Source organism: Geotrypetes seraphini, chromosome 7, assembly GCF_902459505.1.
Source record: "Geotrypetes seraphini chromosome 7, aGeoSer1.1, whole genome shotgun sequence".
Classification (NCBI taxonomy): Eukaryota; Metazoa; Chordata; class Amphibia; order Gymnophiona; family Dermophiidae; genus Geotrypetes; species Geotrypetes seraphini.
Window position 1 is genome coordinate 32,549,762 of NC_047090.1, and position 16,235 is coordinate 32,565,996.

General features: G+C 41.1%; 1 protein-coding gene across 1 annotated transcript in view; it reads left to right on the forward strand.

Moving 5' to 3' along the window:
• Positions 1-16,235, forward strand: part of ATP2B1 (ATPase plasma membrane Ca2+ transporting 1) — a 274,638-nt gene that overhangs the window by 160,676 nt on the left and 97,727 nt on the right. Inside the window, 1 exon segment of the mRNA XM_033951664.1 lies at positions 3,275-3,406. Coding sequence (XP_033807555.1) covers positions 3,275-3,406 — 132 coding nt within the window.

The following is a 16,235-nucleotide window of genomic DNA, read 5'->3' on the forward strand; positions in this document are numbered from 1 at the left end:
CTCAACATTAAATTTGATACTGCTTTAACACATATTTATTAAACAGATAAGTTTCCAGAGCCGCCTTAAAACTTTTATAATTATTATCAGAAGTTAATTGAACTGGTAAATTTTTTCAAAGTTTTGCAGCATGATAAGCAACAGTAGAGATAAATAATCTAGTATTCTTTATTCCTCTCACCTCTGGAAATCGAAATGCCAGTGGCCTCGTGAGAGGGGGATATGGAACGAATCAAGTGAGTTTCCCTTACTTTCTATGGGGAAACTCGCTTTGATATATATAAGCGCTTTGGTTTACGAGCATGCTTCTGGAATGAATTATGCTCGCAAACCGAGGTTCCACTGTATATACAACGGTGCTTTTCCTTGATATATATTAAACAACATATAGAAAAATTTGAACCGTACTCTGGCTTCCACAGGAAGCCAGTGGAGCTTTATCAGATATGATGTAATTCTGTCTCCTTTTTTCAATCTGAAAATTAACTGAATTGCAGTACAGTGGTGCCTCGCACAGCGAACGCCTCGCACAGCGAACGCTGCGCACAACGAACTTTATGTCTTGATTCGTACAACGGACTTCGTTTCACACAACGAAGTCCGGGGTTCCTGAGGGGTTGGATCGCAGCGGGGTTGGTCGAGCCGCGAGGGTAGTCTCCTTCTCCTTACCTGCCCTGTCGCAGCACACAGCCGAACGGAAATCTTCCCGATGTCAGCGCTGACGTCGGAGGGAGGGCTTAAGCAAAGCCCTCCCTTCCTCCGACGTCAGCGCTGACATCAGGAAGACTTCCGTTCGGCTGTGTGCGGCTGCGGCAGGGCAGGTAGGAAGAAGGCAATGGCGAACGAAAGAGGGGGGAGGGGGCGGTCCGCCCCGAAGAATGTGCACAGCTGGTCAGGTCCCCCGATCGACCGACAACAGGCCCGGCCGACAAACCTCCCTGCCCTGTAGCCGCGAATCTAAATTACCTCTTACAGCAGCTTCAATAATCCAGCTGCTGTAAGAAGGTAATTTAGATTCGCGGCTACAGGACAGGGAGATTTGTCCGACCGGGCCTGTTCTGTTGTCGGTCGGGTGCAAAAGCGCCACAAAGGTGGAGGCAGGGAGGGAGGAAAGGTGGAGTGGAGAAGAAAAGACGCTTAAGGGGGGAGAAGGCCGCTGAAAGCACATGTTGGAGCAGGGGATGAGAGGGAGGGAGAGAAGGGGAAATATTGGACAAGGGCAGAAGGGATGCTAAATCATAGGGTGACAGGCAGAGAGAACAACAGGAAAAAGAGTGGAAGCAATCTTGAACCCTGAGGGTGAGGGCAGAGAGAGGTGGTGAGATGATTGATCATGGGGAGAGGGACAAAAGGGAATAGAGATGGGATAGGAAGATAGTGGAAGTAAAAGGACAGGGAGATGTATGTTTTTAGATGTATCTAAATAAAAATAATAACAAAAAATTTATCTTTTTTATGTCATCTTAGCATATTTTATGCTGCAGAACGAATTATTTTTTTTTACATGTATTCCTATGGGAAAACGCGTTTCACATAACGAACGTTTCACATAACAAACTTGCTCCTGGAACCAATTAAGTTCGTTGTGTGAGGCACCACTGTATTTTGTAAAGTTTGCAATTTATGTAAGAGAGATATTGGACAGTTCAAATAAATTATGTTATAATAATCTATCGATGACAAGAACAGAGATTGGACTAATAGTCAGAAATGATAGTGATCAAAATCCTTTCTAACTCTCCTCAACTTTCAAAACAGCCCAAAAGATTTTTTTTAATAAAAATAAATTGACATGAAGTTCCAATGATAGATTAGTATCAAACTGTACACCCAAAATTTTAATTATGGTATTTACTTGGGTAATCAATATTATCAATCGACAAAAGATTATTTGATGGGGAAGAGTAGGTGGATATACTAGTAACAGTTTAGTTTTTTCTTTATTTAACTTAATTAGAGTAGTGATATCTACCTACAAAGAAGTCCAAGGAGATTCTTTAAAGTGGAGAGAATTTTGACTAGAAGCTTTTGTGTGTGTGATGGTGGGGTTTTGGGGGGGAGGTTGTTAAATTTTTTTATTTTTTTTTTTAAATAGTGAACTTCAAGAAATCCTTCCATGCAAAAATAAAAAATTACTTTTCATGCCCATCTGAAATTAGACTGGCAGCTACTTACCTGCTGTTTCTTGATCCTTATTTGTCCCCTTGTAGCAATACCACAGATACATAAATTATTATGACAAGGTTAAAGATTCTATTGCCAGATAGCCAGAAAACTAAAAGAAAGTCTAACCATGGTAGTAAACGGGACTAAATAGCTTTTAGTTCATAGAAATCTTTGAGCCAGGATGGGGCAGGTGAGCAAGAGGACCAAGGTTCCTTTGTAGCATCCTTAGTCTTGGTTGACCCAAGGAACAGGCTTGAACTCAGAATCAAACCTAGCTAATCTCCACAAAGTATTATGCAATATTTCCACTGAATTACTAGGCTGACCCCTCTGCTAATTTTATTGCATTATCAAAATATAATGACCTCTCCATGCTGCCTTATTTTATATTAAGGCTGTGAAATGAGTTGCCAGTATCTGGGGGTGCTCTTTAATTAATAATGAAGACAAATCACATCTAATGCTCTAGTTTCCTATTAAACAGTAAATGTTAAAACTAACTAATACAGTGTTGTCAAAAGTTAGGATTATAAATTATTCACATGTAGCAGAAATGTATTATCTCAATGTGATCTACTATCCATTCAGTCATGTCCGACCGTTGGATACTCTGTAGTCTAGTCCTCACCATGCTTCCCTGTTTTCCACAGCTTCTTTCAATTGATTGACGTTTATTCCAATGTCATTCTTGATGGTATCCAGCCATCAGGCCTTTTGTCTCCCCTGCTTCCTCTTACCACTGACCATTCCAAGTAGTACCTCCCTTTCTAGTGAATTTACTCTCATCAAATGTTCAAAATAGGTCATTTTCTGTCTGGTAATCTTGCCTTCCAATTGTTTAGTAATAATACAACAGAAATTAGAAATAAAATTGCTTCTGGGCTATACTCATTTCAGTTTTGTCAAAAAAACAAACAAACAGTTAACTAGCCGTCTTATTTTTTTTGAAAATCTGCATCCTAACAGTTAACCAATAAAAACACCTTATTCTTTAATGTACATGTTTAATACTGCTGTCCAGGCCAAGTACTGTGTACAGTTTACATCAGGGTAGATGTAGCAATGAGAACTAATATAAGCACCACAGAAACTGAACATGTGCTTTCAGGTACCCATGTGATGGAAGGCTCCGGAAAAATAGTAGTTACAGCAATTGGTGTGAATTCTCAGACTGGGATCATCTTTACTTTACTTGGTGCTGGGGAGGATGAAGAAGAAAAAGAGAAGAAAGACAAGAAAAGTAAGCATTATTTTAGATGACTGATTTAATTGTGTGTTTGTATGTTTTTTCTTCATCGGGAACAAAATACAGGTCCAAGGTGAAGGGCTAATGTGCTGTTTATAGTATAGTGTTGCAAAATCAAAACAATAATTATACTAGCTGAGGTAATGACTTGTTTTTCTAGAAAACACATTTGGAACTACATATTACTAAATGCATACATATATTGTAATAAAACTATTCCCTGAATGCAATATAAAGGGCATATGCACTATAAAGGCCTTATTGGTTAACTGCGATCACCAGGAAAACTGTTGTAGATTTCTGTTTTCTTGTTTGTCATTGTCCTGCTCCATCCTAGGTGAACATAATTTTGCTCTCAGATCAGGTTTTCCATACGCATTCTCTGTTGGCAAGTTTTTCTACAGTGCTGGAAGAAAGTTGGTCTTGGGGGTGGAGCTCTCGATTTGTCTCCTTCAGGCTGCTTTTCTCTACCTGCATGGTATGCCTGTGGCTCAGGAGACATTCATCCTTAGGTGTGGAGGGTGCCTCTGAGTGCAGTTGCCCTTTGCAGGAGCACAAAGCTCTGTAGAAGATTTCTCAACGTTTTGATTTTTCCTGTTTCCTCACTTCAGTGCAAAATTGTCCTTACTAGTCCTCTTTAGTTTTTCTTCTTTCCCCTTCCTGTCTCCGTCAGTCTTTTTTTCCTCTCCTCCACCCCTTTTAACAGACCACACCAGTTTTGTTTTTCTTTTCCTTCTGCCAGAATGCACTAGTCTTTGCCCGCCTGTTTCTCTCACTTAAGCTAGTCCCCACTACCATGTTTCCCCTAAAATAAGACAGTGTCTTATATTAATTTGGGGTTATTTTTTTTGGGGGGGGATGTCTTATTTTTTTTCATGTACAACATTCATTTTGCCCTTCTTCTCCTCCACCCCAATTCTTCCTCTTTTCATTCTCCTCCCCTCCATGTGCAGCATATTTCCTCCCTTCTCACCCATCCCCTTGTTCAGCATCTTTCTAGCCCTCCCTCCCATTCCCCTGTGCTGCAGTGAGACTGACATACCTCTGCTCCGAGGCCTCCAAAAACAGCAGCGGCAGCAGCACTCTGAACGGCCTGCTTCGAGGCCTCCCCTCTGCTGCATCACTGATGATATCATCAGTGATGCAGCAGAGGGAAGGCCTCGAAGCAGCCCATTCAGAGCTCTGCAGCCGCTGCTGTTTTAAGAAGCCTCCAAGTGGAAGTATGTCAGGTCTCACCAGGGTGGGGGGGGTCACTGAATTGATGAGTCCAATTTTTTCAGTGAATTGGGCAGCACTAGTGTCAGGGATGGAGTCGGGGAGTGTTGGGGACATTCGGGGGAGGGGGGTCGATCTTAACTAGGGCTTATTTTTGGGGTAAGGCTTATATTAGGAGCATCTTTAAAAATCATGCTAGGGCTTATTTTCGGGATAGTTCTTATTTTCAGAGAAACAGGGCATTAGTAGCTTTCCTCGTCAGGCCCTGTAGGGTAATTGTGGTGCTGTCTCCACTGCTTTCACTACTGGCTCCAGCCCTACAACTGATTCTGCTTCTGGTCTGCACAGCTTCTTATCCCACTTTCATGGCTGCTGGTGCTTCTGTTCCTTACAACCACCGCTTCCTGTTCCTATGCCTACTGGTATTACTACCTCCATCCCCTTAGCCATTGATCATCTGCCTCTGTATATTGCTTGTATAGATTGCAATAACACGAAGATCCTTTTTCTCTTGTAGACCTCTATAAAGGTCTCACGAACCCAGAGGTCTACAGGCCACTGATTTGGCAACTACGGCTCTAGCCTGAGCAATAGAGCCATTTCCAATAGAGCTGGTATGAATTTGAGGGTGTCAGGTCCAAAGCGCGCCAGGACAAAGGCGCGCCCAGACAATTCAGCGCAGCGCGGAGGCGCACGCCGCAGAAAAGTACTGTTTTTACGGCTCCGACGGGGGGAACCCCCCCCCACTTTACTTAATAGAGATCGCGCCGCGTTGTGGGGGGTGTGGGGGGTTGTAACCCCCCACATTTTACTGAAAACTTCACTTTTCCCTGTTTTTAGGGAAAAAGTTAAGTTTACAATAAAATGTGGAGGGTTACAACCCCCCAAACCCCCCACAACGCCGGCGCGATCTCTATTAAGTAAACTGGGGGGGCTCCCCAACAAACCCCTCCGTCAGAGCCCCTAAAAACTGTAATTTTCTTCGGCGCGCGCCTCCATCTTGCGCTCAGTTGTCGGCGCGCGCCTTTGTTTTTCGCGGGGTTGTCTATGAACCGAATTTGAGTACTGTATTTTCAAGTCTTTGTTGTTCTCTACAGAATTTTTTCCTTACTTGTGTGTAAATTTTAGGCTAATGAATCATTATGTGGTACTTCCGTTCTCCAATGGATCTATATTTGGCAGGCAAATCTATTTCATCAGGCTAGAAATAGAGTTAGCCTATAGCTCTTCTCACCTCCCCTGTCTTGCTCTAAATGTCTCAGTTGCTGTGAAAAAATAGTAAAAAAAAAAAAAAAAAAAAAAAAGGTCCAAATGAGCATTCAACTAAAATCTCTTTATTGGAAGCAGAGTGTCTATATTGGGGAAGACAATATGCCCAGTATCCTATGTATAATGTTTATATACACCAATGGTTCCCAAACCTGTCCTGGGGGACCCCCAGCCAGTCAGGTTTTTAAGATATCCCTAATGAATATGCATGAGAGAGATTTGCATACCTGTCACTTCCATTATATGCAAATCTCTCTCATGCATATTCATTAGGGATATCTTGAAAACCTGACTGGCTGGGGGTCCCCCAGGACAGGTTTGGGAACCACTGATATACACTAATGCCTCCTATGTGCTAGTGGGTTATTAAACCACATTCCTTCCTTGTATGACTGTTATAAGACAAAATTCGAGTTCTTGTGTAATAAAAGGTTATTACACAAGAACTCAAATTTTGTCTTATAACAGTCATACAGTTATAAATTTACATACACCTGGCAGAATTTGTAAGATGCGTACCATTTGTTGAAAATGAGTGATCCTACAAAATTGTGGGTGTCCTTTATTAATCATAATAACTGAACTTGCACAGATTGCCCTGATCAGAAATCTAAATACCTTTAGTTCTTAATATCATGTATTGCCCCCTTTTCATCAATGACAGCTTGCAGTCTTTTCTGATAGTTATTTTCTCATGTGGTAAAGCTGCCCATTCTTGGCAAAAAGCTTACAGATCCTGTCAATTCTTGGGTTGTCTAGCAAGAGCTGCATGTTTGACTTCTCCCCAGAGTGACTCAATAATTTTGAGGTCAGGAGAGTGTGATGGTCACTCTAGAATATTCACTTTCTTCTGTAGCCCTTGAAAGGTTTTAAAGATAAATTACAAAACAGTAGCATGGTACCAGAAGACTGGAGGGTGGCTAACATAGCGTCAGTTTTTAAAAAGGGTTCCAGAGGTGATCCGTGAAATTATAGACTGGTGAGTTTTATGTCTGTGCTGGACAAAATGGTAGAGACTACTGCTGCCCAATTCGCTGATTCATAGAAACATGACGGCAGATAAAGGCCAAACGGCCCATCAAGTCTGCCCATCCACAGTAATCATTATCTCTTTCTCTCTCCAAGAGATCCCACGTGCCTATCCCAGGCCCTTTAGAATTCAGGCAACACCTCTTCTGGGAGACTGTTCAATGCATCTACCACCCTTTCTGTAAAAAAGTATTTCCTTAGATTACTCCAGAGCCTATCACCTCTTAACTTCATCCTATGCCCTCTCATTGCAGAGTTTCCTTTCAAATGAAAGAGACTCGACTCATATACATGTACATTACATAGGTATTTAAACGTCTCTATCATATCTCTCCTCTCCCATCTTTCCTCCATAGTATACAGATTGAGATTTTTAAGTCTGTCCCCATACACCTTATGATGAAGACCACATACCATTTTAGTAACCTTCCTCTGGACTGACTCCATCCTTTTTATATTTTTTTTAAGGTGCGGCCTCCAGAATTGTACACAATATTCTAAATGAGTTCTCACCAAAGTCTTATACAGGGGCATCAATACCTCCTTTTTCCTACTGGCCATACCTCTCCCTATGCAACCTAGCATCCTTCTAGCTTTCACCATCACCTTTTCAACCTGTTTGGCCACCTTAAGATCATCACATATAATCGCATCCAATTCCCACTCTTCTGTCATGCATGTAAGTTCTTCACCCCTCTAGACTATACTGTTCCCTCGAGTTTTTGTAGCCCAAATGCATGACCTTGCATTTCTTTGCATTAAATTTTAGCTGCCAAGATTTCAGACCATTCTATAAGCTTCGCCAAGTCTTCTTCATGTTATTCACACCATCCGGCGTGTCTACTCTATTGCAGATTTTAATATCATCTGCAAAGAGGCAAATCTTACCCGTTAACCCTTCAGCAATATCGTTTATAAAAATGTTAAATCAATTCGTTCTCCCAAAATATCGGGCTCACAGATTCAGTGACCAGCACCTCCACTCCATGAGACCTGACATATCTCCAGGCCTCCTAAAGCAGCAGTAGCAGCAGCGGTGGCCAGCCGATAGAAGCAGTGCTCTAAACAGGCTGGTGCAGCCTATCCCGCCGGGGCCTTCCCTCTGTCGCATTATTGATGACATGGCAGTGAGAAGCCCTAACAGGGCATGCCGCAGGCATCCTGTTCACAGCGCCGCTTATGTTGGTTGGGTCTGGACTGTTCAACAAGGATTCAAGGCAGAAAATTCTCTCCACTTCAGCCAGGCTGAAGCAAAGCTGACACAAGCAGGCGGCAGCAGCATCACTGCGAGTTCAACCCATTATTCCCTATGGGGAAAATCAGTGTGGGGGGGAGGATCTGAAAAGTTGAATTTAAGGGTTTCTGGGGCTAGAGATATGATCCCAACCCTTCAAATCCCCTTTCCCTGAGTTATTTTTTTAACTTTTGGGGAAGCCTCCCAAGGGCCATTTTTGGCAGGGGTCATCTTGGATTTTAAACCATCTTTTTTTCTAAAGCATCCATTTACCTCAGAACCTCTCGATCTGATTCAAAATTGACTGGACTTCTCATGCACTGGATGGTTGGCTGAGGAGTATCTGTGTTCGGCTTGCTGCAGCAAACATGAAGGAGGGATGGGAGTCCTCTAGTGCTGGTGAATTGCAGGGGAGCCCAAGTGGTAGGGAGAAAATTCCTCCCAGAGTCCTCAAATAGCCAAGGCGTGAAATGCAAGTGCTCAGACACTGCAGAGCCCAAAAGTCCTGCAGGGATACTTGGGGCCTCCTGTCTAAGGATTTACTCCAGAATTTGTGAATCTACTGGGGAAAGCTTATTTGACAGACTCAGGATGCACTGCACTGCCTGTAGGCATGCTGGTTTGGGGATTGATGCCTCTTTAGGAGGTATCTCTGCCACGCTGTAGGCCAGCTCCTAGCCTGTGTGACCAAGTGGAGCAGGACTGGAAGGATTGGAGATCAGGCTCAATGACTTTGTCTCTGGGTTCAGCTTCCTTCCTGGAGAAATCCAGTTTCCTTTGAGAGACTGGGAGTCAAGAAGCGAGTCAAGAGAAGGCCACTGCAAAGCCAATAAAACTGGACCATATGTTAACAGTTCATGTTTGTCCCAAAACCTGTAAGCAAACCCAATTCTGTCTTTTACTTTCCAAGCTCTCTCCCACTTAAATGCTGCTCTTAAATCTATGACTGTTGCTCTCGACCAGGGAGACGATCCATTGATGTGGCGTCTGTTCAAATCAGCTACTGTCCCACATGTCGTTATGGCTGCACTCAGGGAGTTGAAGTTGAAGCCACAGCAACCATCCACCTCACCGTGCGCAGTCATGAGCAGCACGAATGCAAGGTGGACGTGGTTTTTAAGAGATGATTGAAGCGCTAGATTTGGGGATCAAAGCAGCAGCGGCAGCCTCGTTTGTGTCACACACAGACCTGTACCTGACAAAGTATGTATAGATGTAAATTTCCCAGAAATCTTGACTGGGGGCAAAGGGGAATGGAGAAACAATAAAATTGTGAAATTGTTCTTGAGTGATATTACAGTGTATGGTGTAAATATATTTAAGCCTTTAATTGGCAAATGATGAAACAGCTGCTTTATGTAACTTGATGTTAAACGAGAACACCAGTGCCAAATAAGCAGGCATTTGCAGATGCAGATCTCCCATAAGAGCCATAGAAGACACATGTTGCTTCTGAGCAACAATGCCAAATAAAGGGTTTATATGAAAGCTTGAACAATTGTGAATTAATCTAATGCATATCAAGTTCTAAATATCTAGAAGCATTATATATTGATGATGCATCTTGAACTTATAAATTGCCAATTAATATACCACCCTAATATTCATACAAGTCTACATTAGCCAACAGTTCAAAGCTAAGGACTCAGAAAAATCAGAACACACCCATACACTCTCTCTATCTATCCCCCCCCCCCCTCTACCTGTACCCATATGGTCAGAAATCATGCTATCTTATTAAACAGAATCTTCAAAATACTGGCATAAAGGAGACCACATATCACAAAATTTTCTGCTTTTTCTGTAGCTATAGTCTCATACATATAAATTAAGCATACAGACTTAAACTGGAATTGAACATTTTAACTATACCCCATTTTTTTTCAACATTTCAAAACATTTTGTAATACTATCACTATCATGATTCTCTTTAGTTTTCCCTTTTTCTCCATCCCCACAGTGGAATCAATAATTGGCTAAAACAGAATTTTTAAAAAGGACAGATTCCAGAACGTAAAATACTGAATATACTATCTTCCCATAAATGATGCCCAAAATTTTGTAATATAGGACAAAAAACTTGTGATTCAAGGTGCCCACTTGAGTTGCACAGGATCGACAGATATAAAGGCGAGCTAGCATCTATATTACAGAGTAAGTAACAATGTAAAGAGATTGCATCAAAAAGTTGGGGTTCATAGTCAAAAGCGCGCGACGACAACCCAGCGCAGACAACTGAGCGCAAGGCGAAAGCGCGCCGAAGAAAAACAGTATTTTAAAGGGCTCCGATGGGGGGTGTTGGTGGGGAACCCCCCACACTTTACTTAATAGAGATCGCACCGGCGTTGTGGGGGGTTTGGGGGGTTGTAACCCCCCTCATTTACTGAAAACTTAACTTTTTCCCTCTTTTTTAGGGAAAAAGTGAAGTTTTCAGTATAATGTGGGGGATTACAACCCCAGTAATTACTCTAAATCAAAACCCTATAAGGACACAAACACCCCCTCTGCAACACTACCAGGCCTTAATCACACACACCCAAGCCAATCACACAGCATGTAGTGGCAAGAAAAAAAGAAAGGTGGAGAAAAAGCCTCAGTTCTGCTTCATCTGGCAAAAAACTCCACCTTTCAGACAGGCCCTGCACTCCAAAATATAGAAAAAAAAATAGAAGAAAGCACTATGTTAGCCTGCAGAGTGATGTTACATAGCACACCGGGACACACAGCCCACAGTCGTGATAGTGTAGGTAAATAAGCACTATAGCAATGCAGTCCAGGATATTAGCGTGGAACACAGCAAGAAAAAACAACAACTTAGCTGCTATGTAACATCACTCTGCAGGCTAACATAGTGCTTTTTCTATTTTTTATATATTTTGGAGTGCAGGGCCTGTCTGAAAGGTGGAGATTTTTGCTAGATGAAGCAGAACTGAGGCTTTTTCTCCACCTTTCTTTTTTTCCTGCCACTACATGCTGTGTGATTGGCTTGGGTGTGTGTGATTAAGGCCTGGTAGTGTTGCAGAGGGGGTGTTTGTGTCGTTATGGGGTTCTGATTTAGAGTAATTACTGGAGTTTAACTGACCCTTTCCTGAGTGTATTTATATTAGTGGGGTTACAACCCCCCAAAATCCCCACAACGTCAGTGCGATCTCTGTTAAGTAAAGTGTGGGGGGAGGGGTTCCCCCCTCACACACCCCGTCGGAGCCCTTTAAAATACTGTTTTTCTTCGGCGCGCTTCCACCCTGCGCTCAGTTGTCTGCGCTGGGTTGTCGGCACGCCTTTGTCGTCACACGCTTTTGACCTGTCACCAAAAGTTGGAGGCAGTTTACTGAATATCATGCTAACTGTATACTTACTTACCTTAGCTTCCCAGATTGATTTGAAAGATGATAGACCAACACTCATAGTCCTGTGATCCAATATATCAGATGCCAAGATCCCAAATCGTGCAGTCAACTTAGAGTAACTGTATCCTAGAAGCAGGAGCCAAAGTAGATAATTCTTTGTTCCATGTCCAAAGAACATTATATGAGAGGAATTCCATACTGCTTGCAAAACTCAGAGAAAGTCATCATCCTCTGCTCTGTCATAGGATGCTGAAGCATCCAAATATCTTAAGCCAACATATTGAATGTCCACCATTATGAAAATAGGGATGTCACCATAATGGAACTTGTCAATCCTGTATCATAGGTTTAAGAGCAGCATTTAAGTAGGAGAGAGCTTGGAAAGTAAAAGATAGAATTGGGTTTGCTTGCAGGTTTTGAGACATGCACACACTTTTAACATATTATACTTCTTTGAGGGGGTAACCAGCCAGGTGGATAAAGGGGAATCCATAGATATCATTTACCTTGACTTCCAAAAAGCCTTCGACAAGGTGCCACATGAAAGACTACTAAGGAAGCTATGGAACCACGGGGTGCAAGGGGAGGTCCACCGATGGATCAAAAACTGGTTGGCGGACAGGAAACAGAGGGTTGGAGTAAAGGGCCATTACTCAGACTGGCAATGGGTCACGAGCGGAGTTCCACAGGGGTCGGTGCTGGGACCGCTACTTTTCAACATATTCATTAACGACCTGGAGGCAGAAACAAAATGTGAGGTTATTAAATTTGCGGATGACGCCAAACTATATCGCAAGGTAAATAACATTGAGGACTGCGAAGATCTCCAAAAAGATCTGACAACACTGTAAGAATGGGCCAAAAAATGGCAAATGAGTTTCAACATAGGGAAATGCAAAGTCGTACATATAGGGAAAAAAAACCCGATGTTCACTTACAAAATGAGGGGATCAGCGCTAGGGGTGAGCGACCTTGAAAGAGACCTGGGAGTGATGGTAGACACAACATTGAAGGCGTCAGCGCAGTGTGCAACAGCCTCAAGGAAAGCAAACAAAATGTTGGGTATCATTAAGAAGGGTATCACGATCAAGACAAACAAAGTCATCCTGCCACTGTATCGCGCTATGGTGCCTGGAGTACTGTGTTCAATTCTGGTCGCCGTACCTCAAGAAGGACATGGAGGTACTTGAGAGAGTCCAAAGAAGAGCAACTAAGCTAATAAAGGGCATGGAGGACCTCTCATATACTGACAGACTGAAAAGGCTAGGGCTTTTCTCCCTGGAAAAGCGGAGACTTAGAGGAGACATGATAGAAACCTTCAAGATCATGAAGGGCATAGAAAAAATAGACAGGGACAGATTTTTCAAATTAAGGGGATCAACAAGTACAAGGGAAATTGAAAGGGGAGAAGTTTAGAACAAACGCTAGGAAGTTATTTTTCACACAGAGGGTGGTAGATACATGGAACGCGCTACCGGAGGATGTGATAAACAGGAGCACGCTACAGGGATTCAAAGAAGCTTTGGATAGGTACTTGGAAGACAAAGGGATTGAGGGGTACAGATAAGAGTAGAGGTAGATTATAGGGATGGGATTAGAGGTATAATTATAAAATTAATCAGGGATCACTGTTCAGGCACTAGGCCTGATGGGCCGCCGCGGGGGCGGACCGCTGAGCAAGATGGACCTCTGGTTTGACTCAGCGGGGGCAACTTCTTATGTTCTTATATGGACCAGTTTTATTGACTTTGCAGTGGCCTTCGCTATTAACAGCCAATAAGATTTAGTGTTTGAATCTAGGTCTTGCATCAATAGGCGTCCCTACTGCAATATGAAGGCTGAATGGTAATTCTGAAGATTGGGGAAAATTTACATCACTATTCACTCCCTGCAGAATATGCTATATGAAATTAGTCAGTATTCAGCTCTCTATGAAATCCAGTGGAGAAAAAGATGGAAACCATGTACATAACATACACAATAATCCACCAGCTAGGATTCAAGGGTGACCAGTGTAGACATATCTTGAACTTTACATTACACCTTCTGCTCATTAAAACTCCTTGTTTCAGTAAGATCTTGTAATAGCATAATGCCTAAAGATTTCAATTCTTTAACTTGCCACTGAAATGAGAATTGCAGAAATATTTCCTTATTAAAAAAGTCATTTAAAAGTATTACTTCTGGCTTAGTCTAGCTGATTTTCTAACTTGGACACCAAAATAATCAGTTAAATGAAGCAATAGGGGAAATATGAAATATCACAGCAAATATTCAGAATAGAACTGCCAATAACGGAAGGTAAAAAGGCTGAAAGGCAAGTAGTTAACACGGAGAAAAAGACCTCAGTGTTTCAAGGAAACATCCAAGAAACTATTATGACAAGTAATATACTGTCATAAAAAACACATCCTTGGTCAAAAAACTCCGTGAGCTGGTCCAATTTTCTATCAGGCAGGTAAAATACTTGTGTAAATGGTGGAATTAATTCTTCTGAAACTGAGAAAATCTCCAAGAAGTATTTTTTTAACATTTCCCTAGGAGACATAGAGGATATCCTGGGGAAATTTAAGAACCGCAAATTATTGGCTTGTTGGCCATTTTCAATCATTTCCAGTTTCATCCTGATATTTGTACTATCTCTTATCATAGTTTCTTGTACTTGTTTAACCCCTAGTATCTCATTTTTATCTTCTATATTGTATTGTAATTTGTTTTTCTTTTTCCTTATTTGTTTTAAAACAATCTTACTGTACAAGATGTTTATGCTTGGGAATATTGTATAAAATTATAAATAAATAAATTTTAAAAAAAACTCTGTGAGCAAATATTTAGAAAGCTGTAGTAACACAGTTTAAAATACACAGTTTAAACTGCAAATAACAACAAAAAAATTTGCACTTATCTTCCATACATCTCCCGGCAGGCAATAGGGGAATTGTCATATTAAGCTTGGTTAAGTGCTATGATACACCATTTGCATATGCAGATAAATTGTATTCATCACAGCTTATACAGCAGATATACCTTGAATACCATGGCATTAAATTGCACATAGAAAGAGGTCCATTTCTAAATAAAAGGATAGATAATAGACAACCCTTCCTAGTTTCTCTGTGCAGTTCAAATGGGTCCAGTACTTTTACTATTAATGTAAAGTTGTGTCATGAGGTTAGAATATAAATTAAAACAGTCAGATAAATTCTGTACCAAACCGAAACCACTCTAACACATGAAACACATAAGTCTACTTGATTCTATCAAAAGCTGCCTTTGCATCTAGCAACACCAGGAAGGCCGAATGTTGCTATTCTTTAGGTGCATGCAATATAGATAGTGTGGTATAAGAGGGGTGTCTACCACTAACAAATCTTGTTTGATTCTGATGGATATTGCTATTAGCAGACCTATAAGATGATTTGCTAGTATTCTAGCAAAACTTTGCATTCGTATTGAAAGAGAGGGCTATCGTTCACTACATCTAATAAGGTCCCTACCAGGCTTGGGTAGATCTACTGTAAAGGCCTCAATTATGGTGTTTCTCATTTTCATTGAGACTAAAGGAGTGAAGATGGCGAAAACACACTGGACAGGAAACTTTCAGGTTGTTTGGATTCTTTAGAAGTGTATAAAGGTTACTTCTTTGGATGGAAATATTTCTTGGAGGAAATATTTTGATCAGAAAATTAGTCAAGCAGCAAGTTCTTCAAAAGAATTATTTAAGGTGGTGACAAAGCTCACTAATGTGCCATCGACTTATGATGGAGGTGCTTTTTCAAGTCAGGCTCTTTTAAAGTTTTTTTATAAGTAAGGTTCTGAATATATCAGCAGGATTTTGTAATGACCCTTTGCCAATGGTTAGGGACCCACAGTAAGTGCTGTGGTCATACTTTGATAAGGTCTCAGAGATACAAGTAAAAGTGATAATGCAGACTTTAAATAAATCTACTTGTTTCAAGTTTATTTAAGCTTGATATACCGCTTTTATTACCAAAGCAGTGTACGTTGTACAAAATTTATAGTAAAAGAAAAAATTTAAAAAAATATAAGTAACATGGGTAAAAGACAACAAATAACTGGTAATACATGCTACAAAAGGGAAAAGAATGGGATACATTTCATGAAAATAAAAGGGGGGGGTTAGAAAATCCAGTGTAAATCTGGGGCTACTCTGTGTTATAGAACTGGTCAAACATGCACATTCTAAAAAATTGGAAATCACCCTCACTATTAGATTATACCTTTTGGTGGAACTCTCTGAGTATGTATCATAGATTTGAATCCTATGCATATGAGAAGAGAGTTACATTCCGAACCTGCATGAACTTGAAATACAACAAATCTCCATGGTCATTCTTAGACTCCTATGTACGCTCATCTTCTTAGACACTCCTGTTATCCTTTTCTTCTCCTCTCTTCTCTCTTTCATTTTTCTTTCATTTTTCTTTACTGCTCTCTCTCATCTTTATCTTATATATCCCTTACATACATTTTTAATAATTGGAGCCTTTGCTCCTATACAGTTTAAACATAGATTTATATATTTTATATACAGAAAGCTTTATTTTGTTTCTATGTACTTTAAATGATTCTGGTATCCTTTAAAATACTTAATAAAAATTATTGAATTAAAAAAAAAAAAAAAGAACTGGTCAAACATTAAGGGATGTCGGTGTGGGTGTATGGAGGGAAGGCTGCTGGAGGGTCCGTCCTACCCCAGGCAAGCACT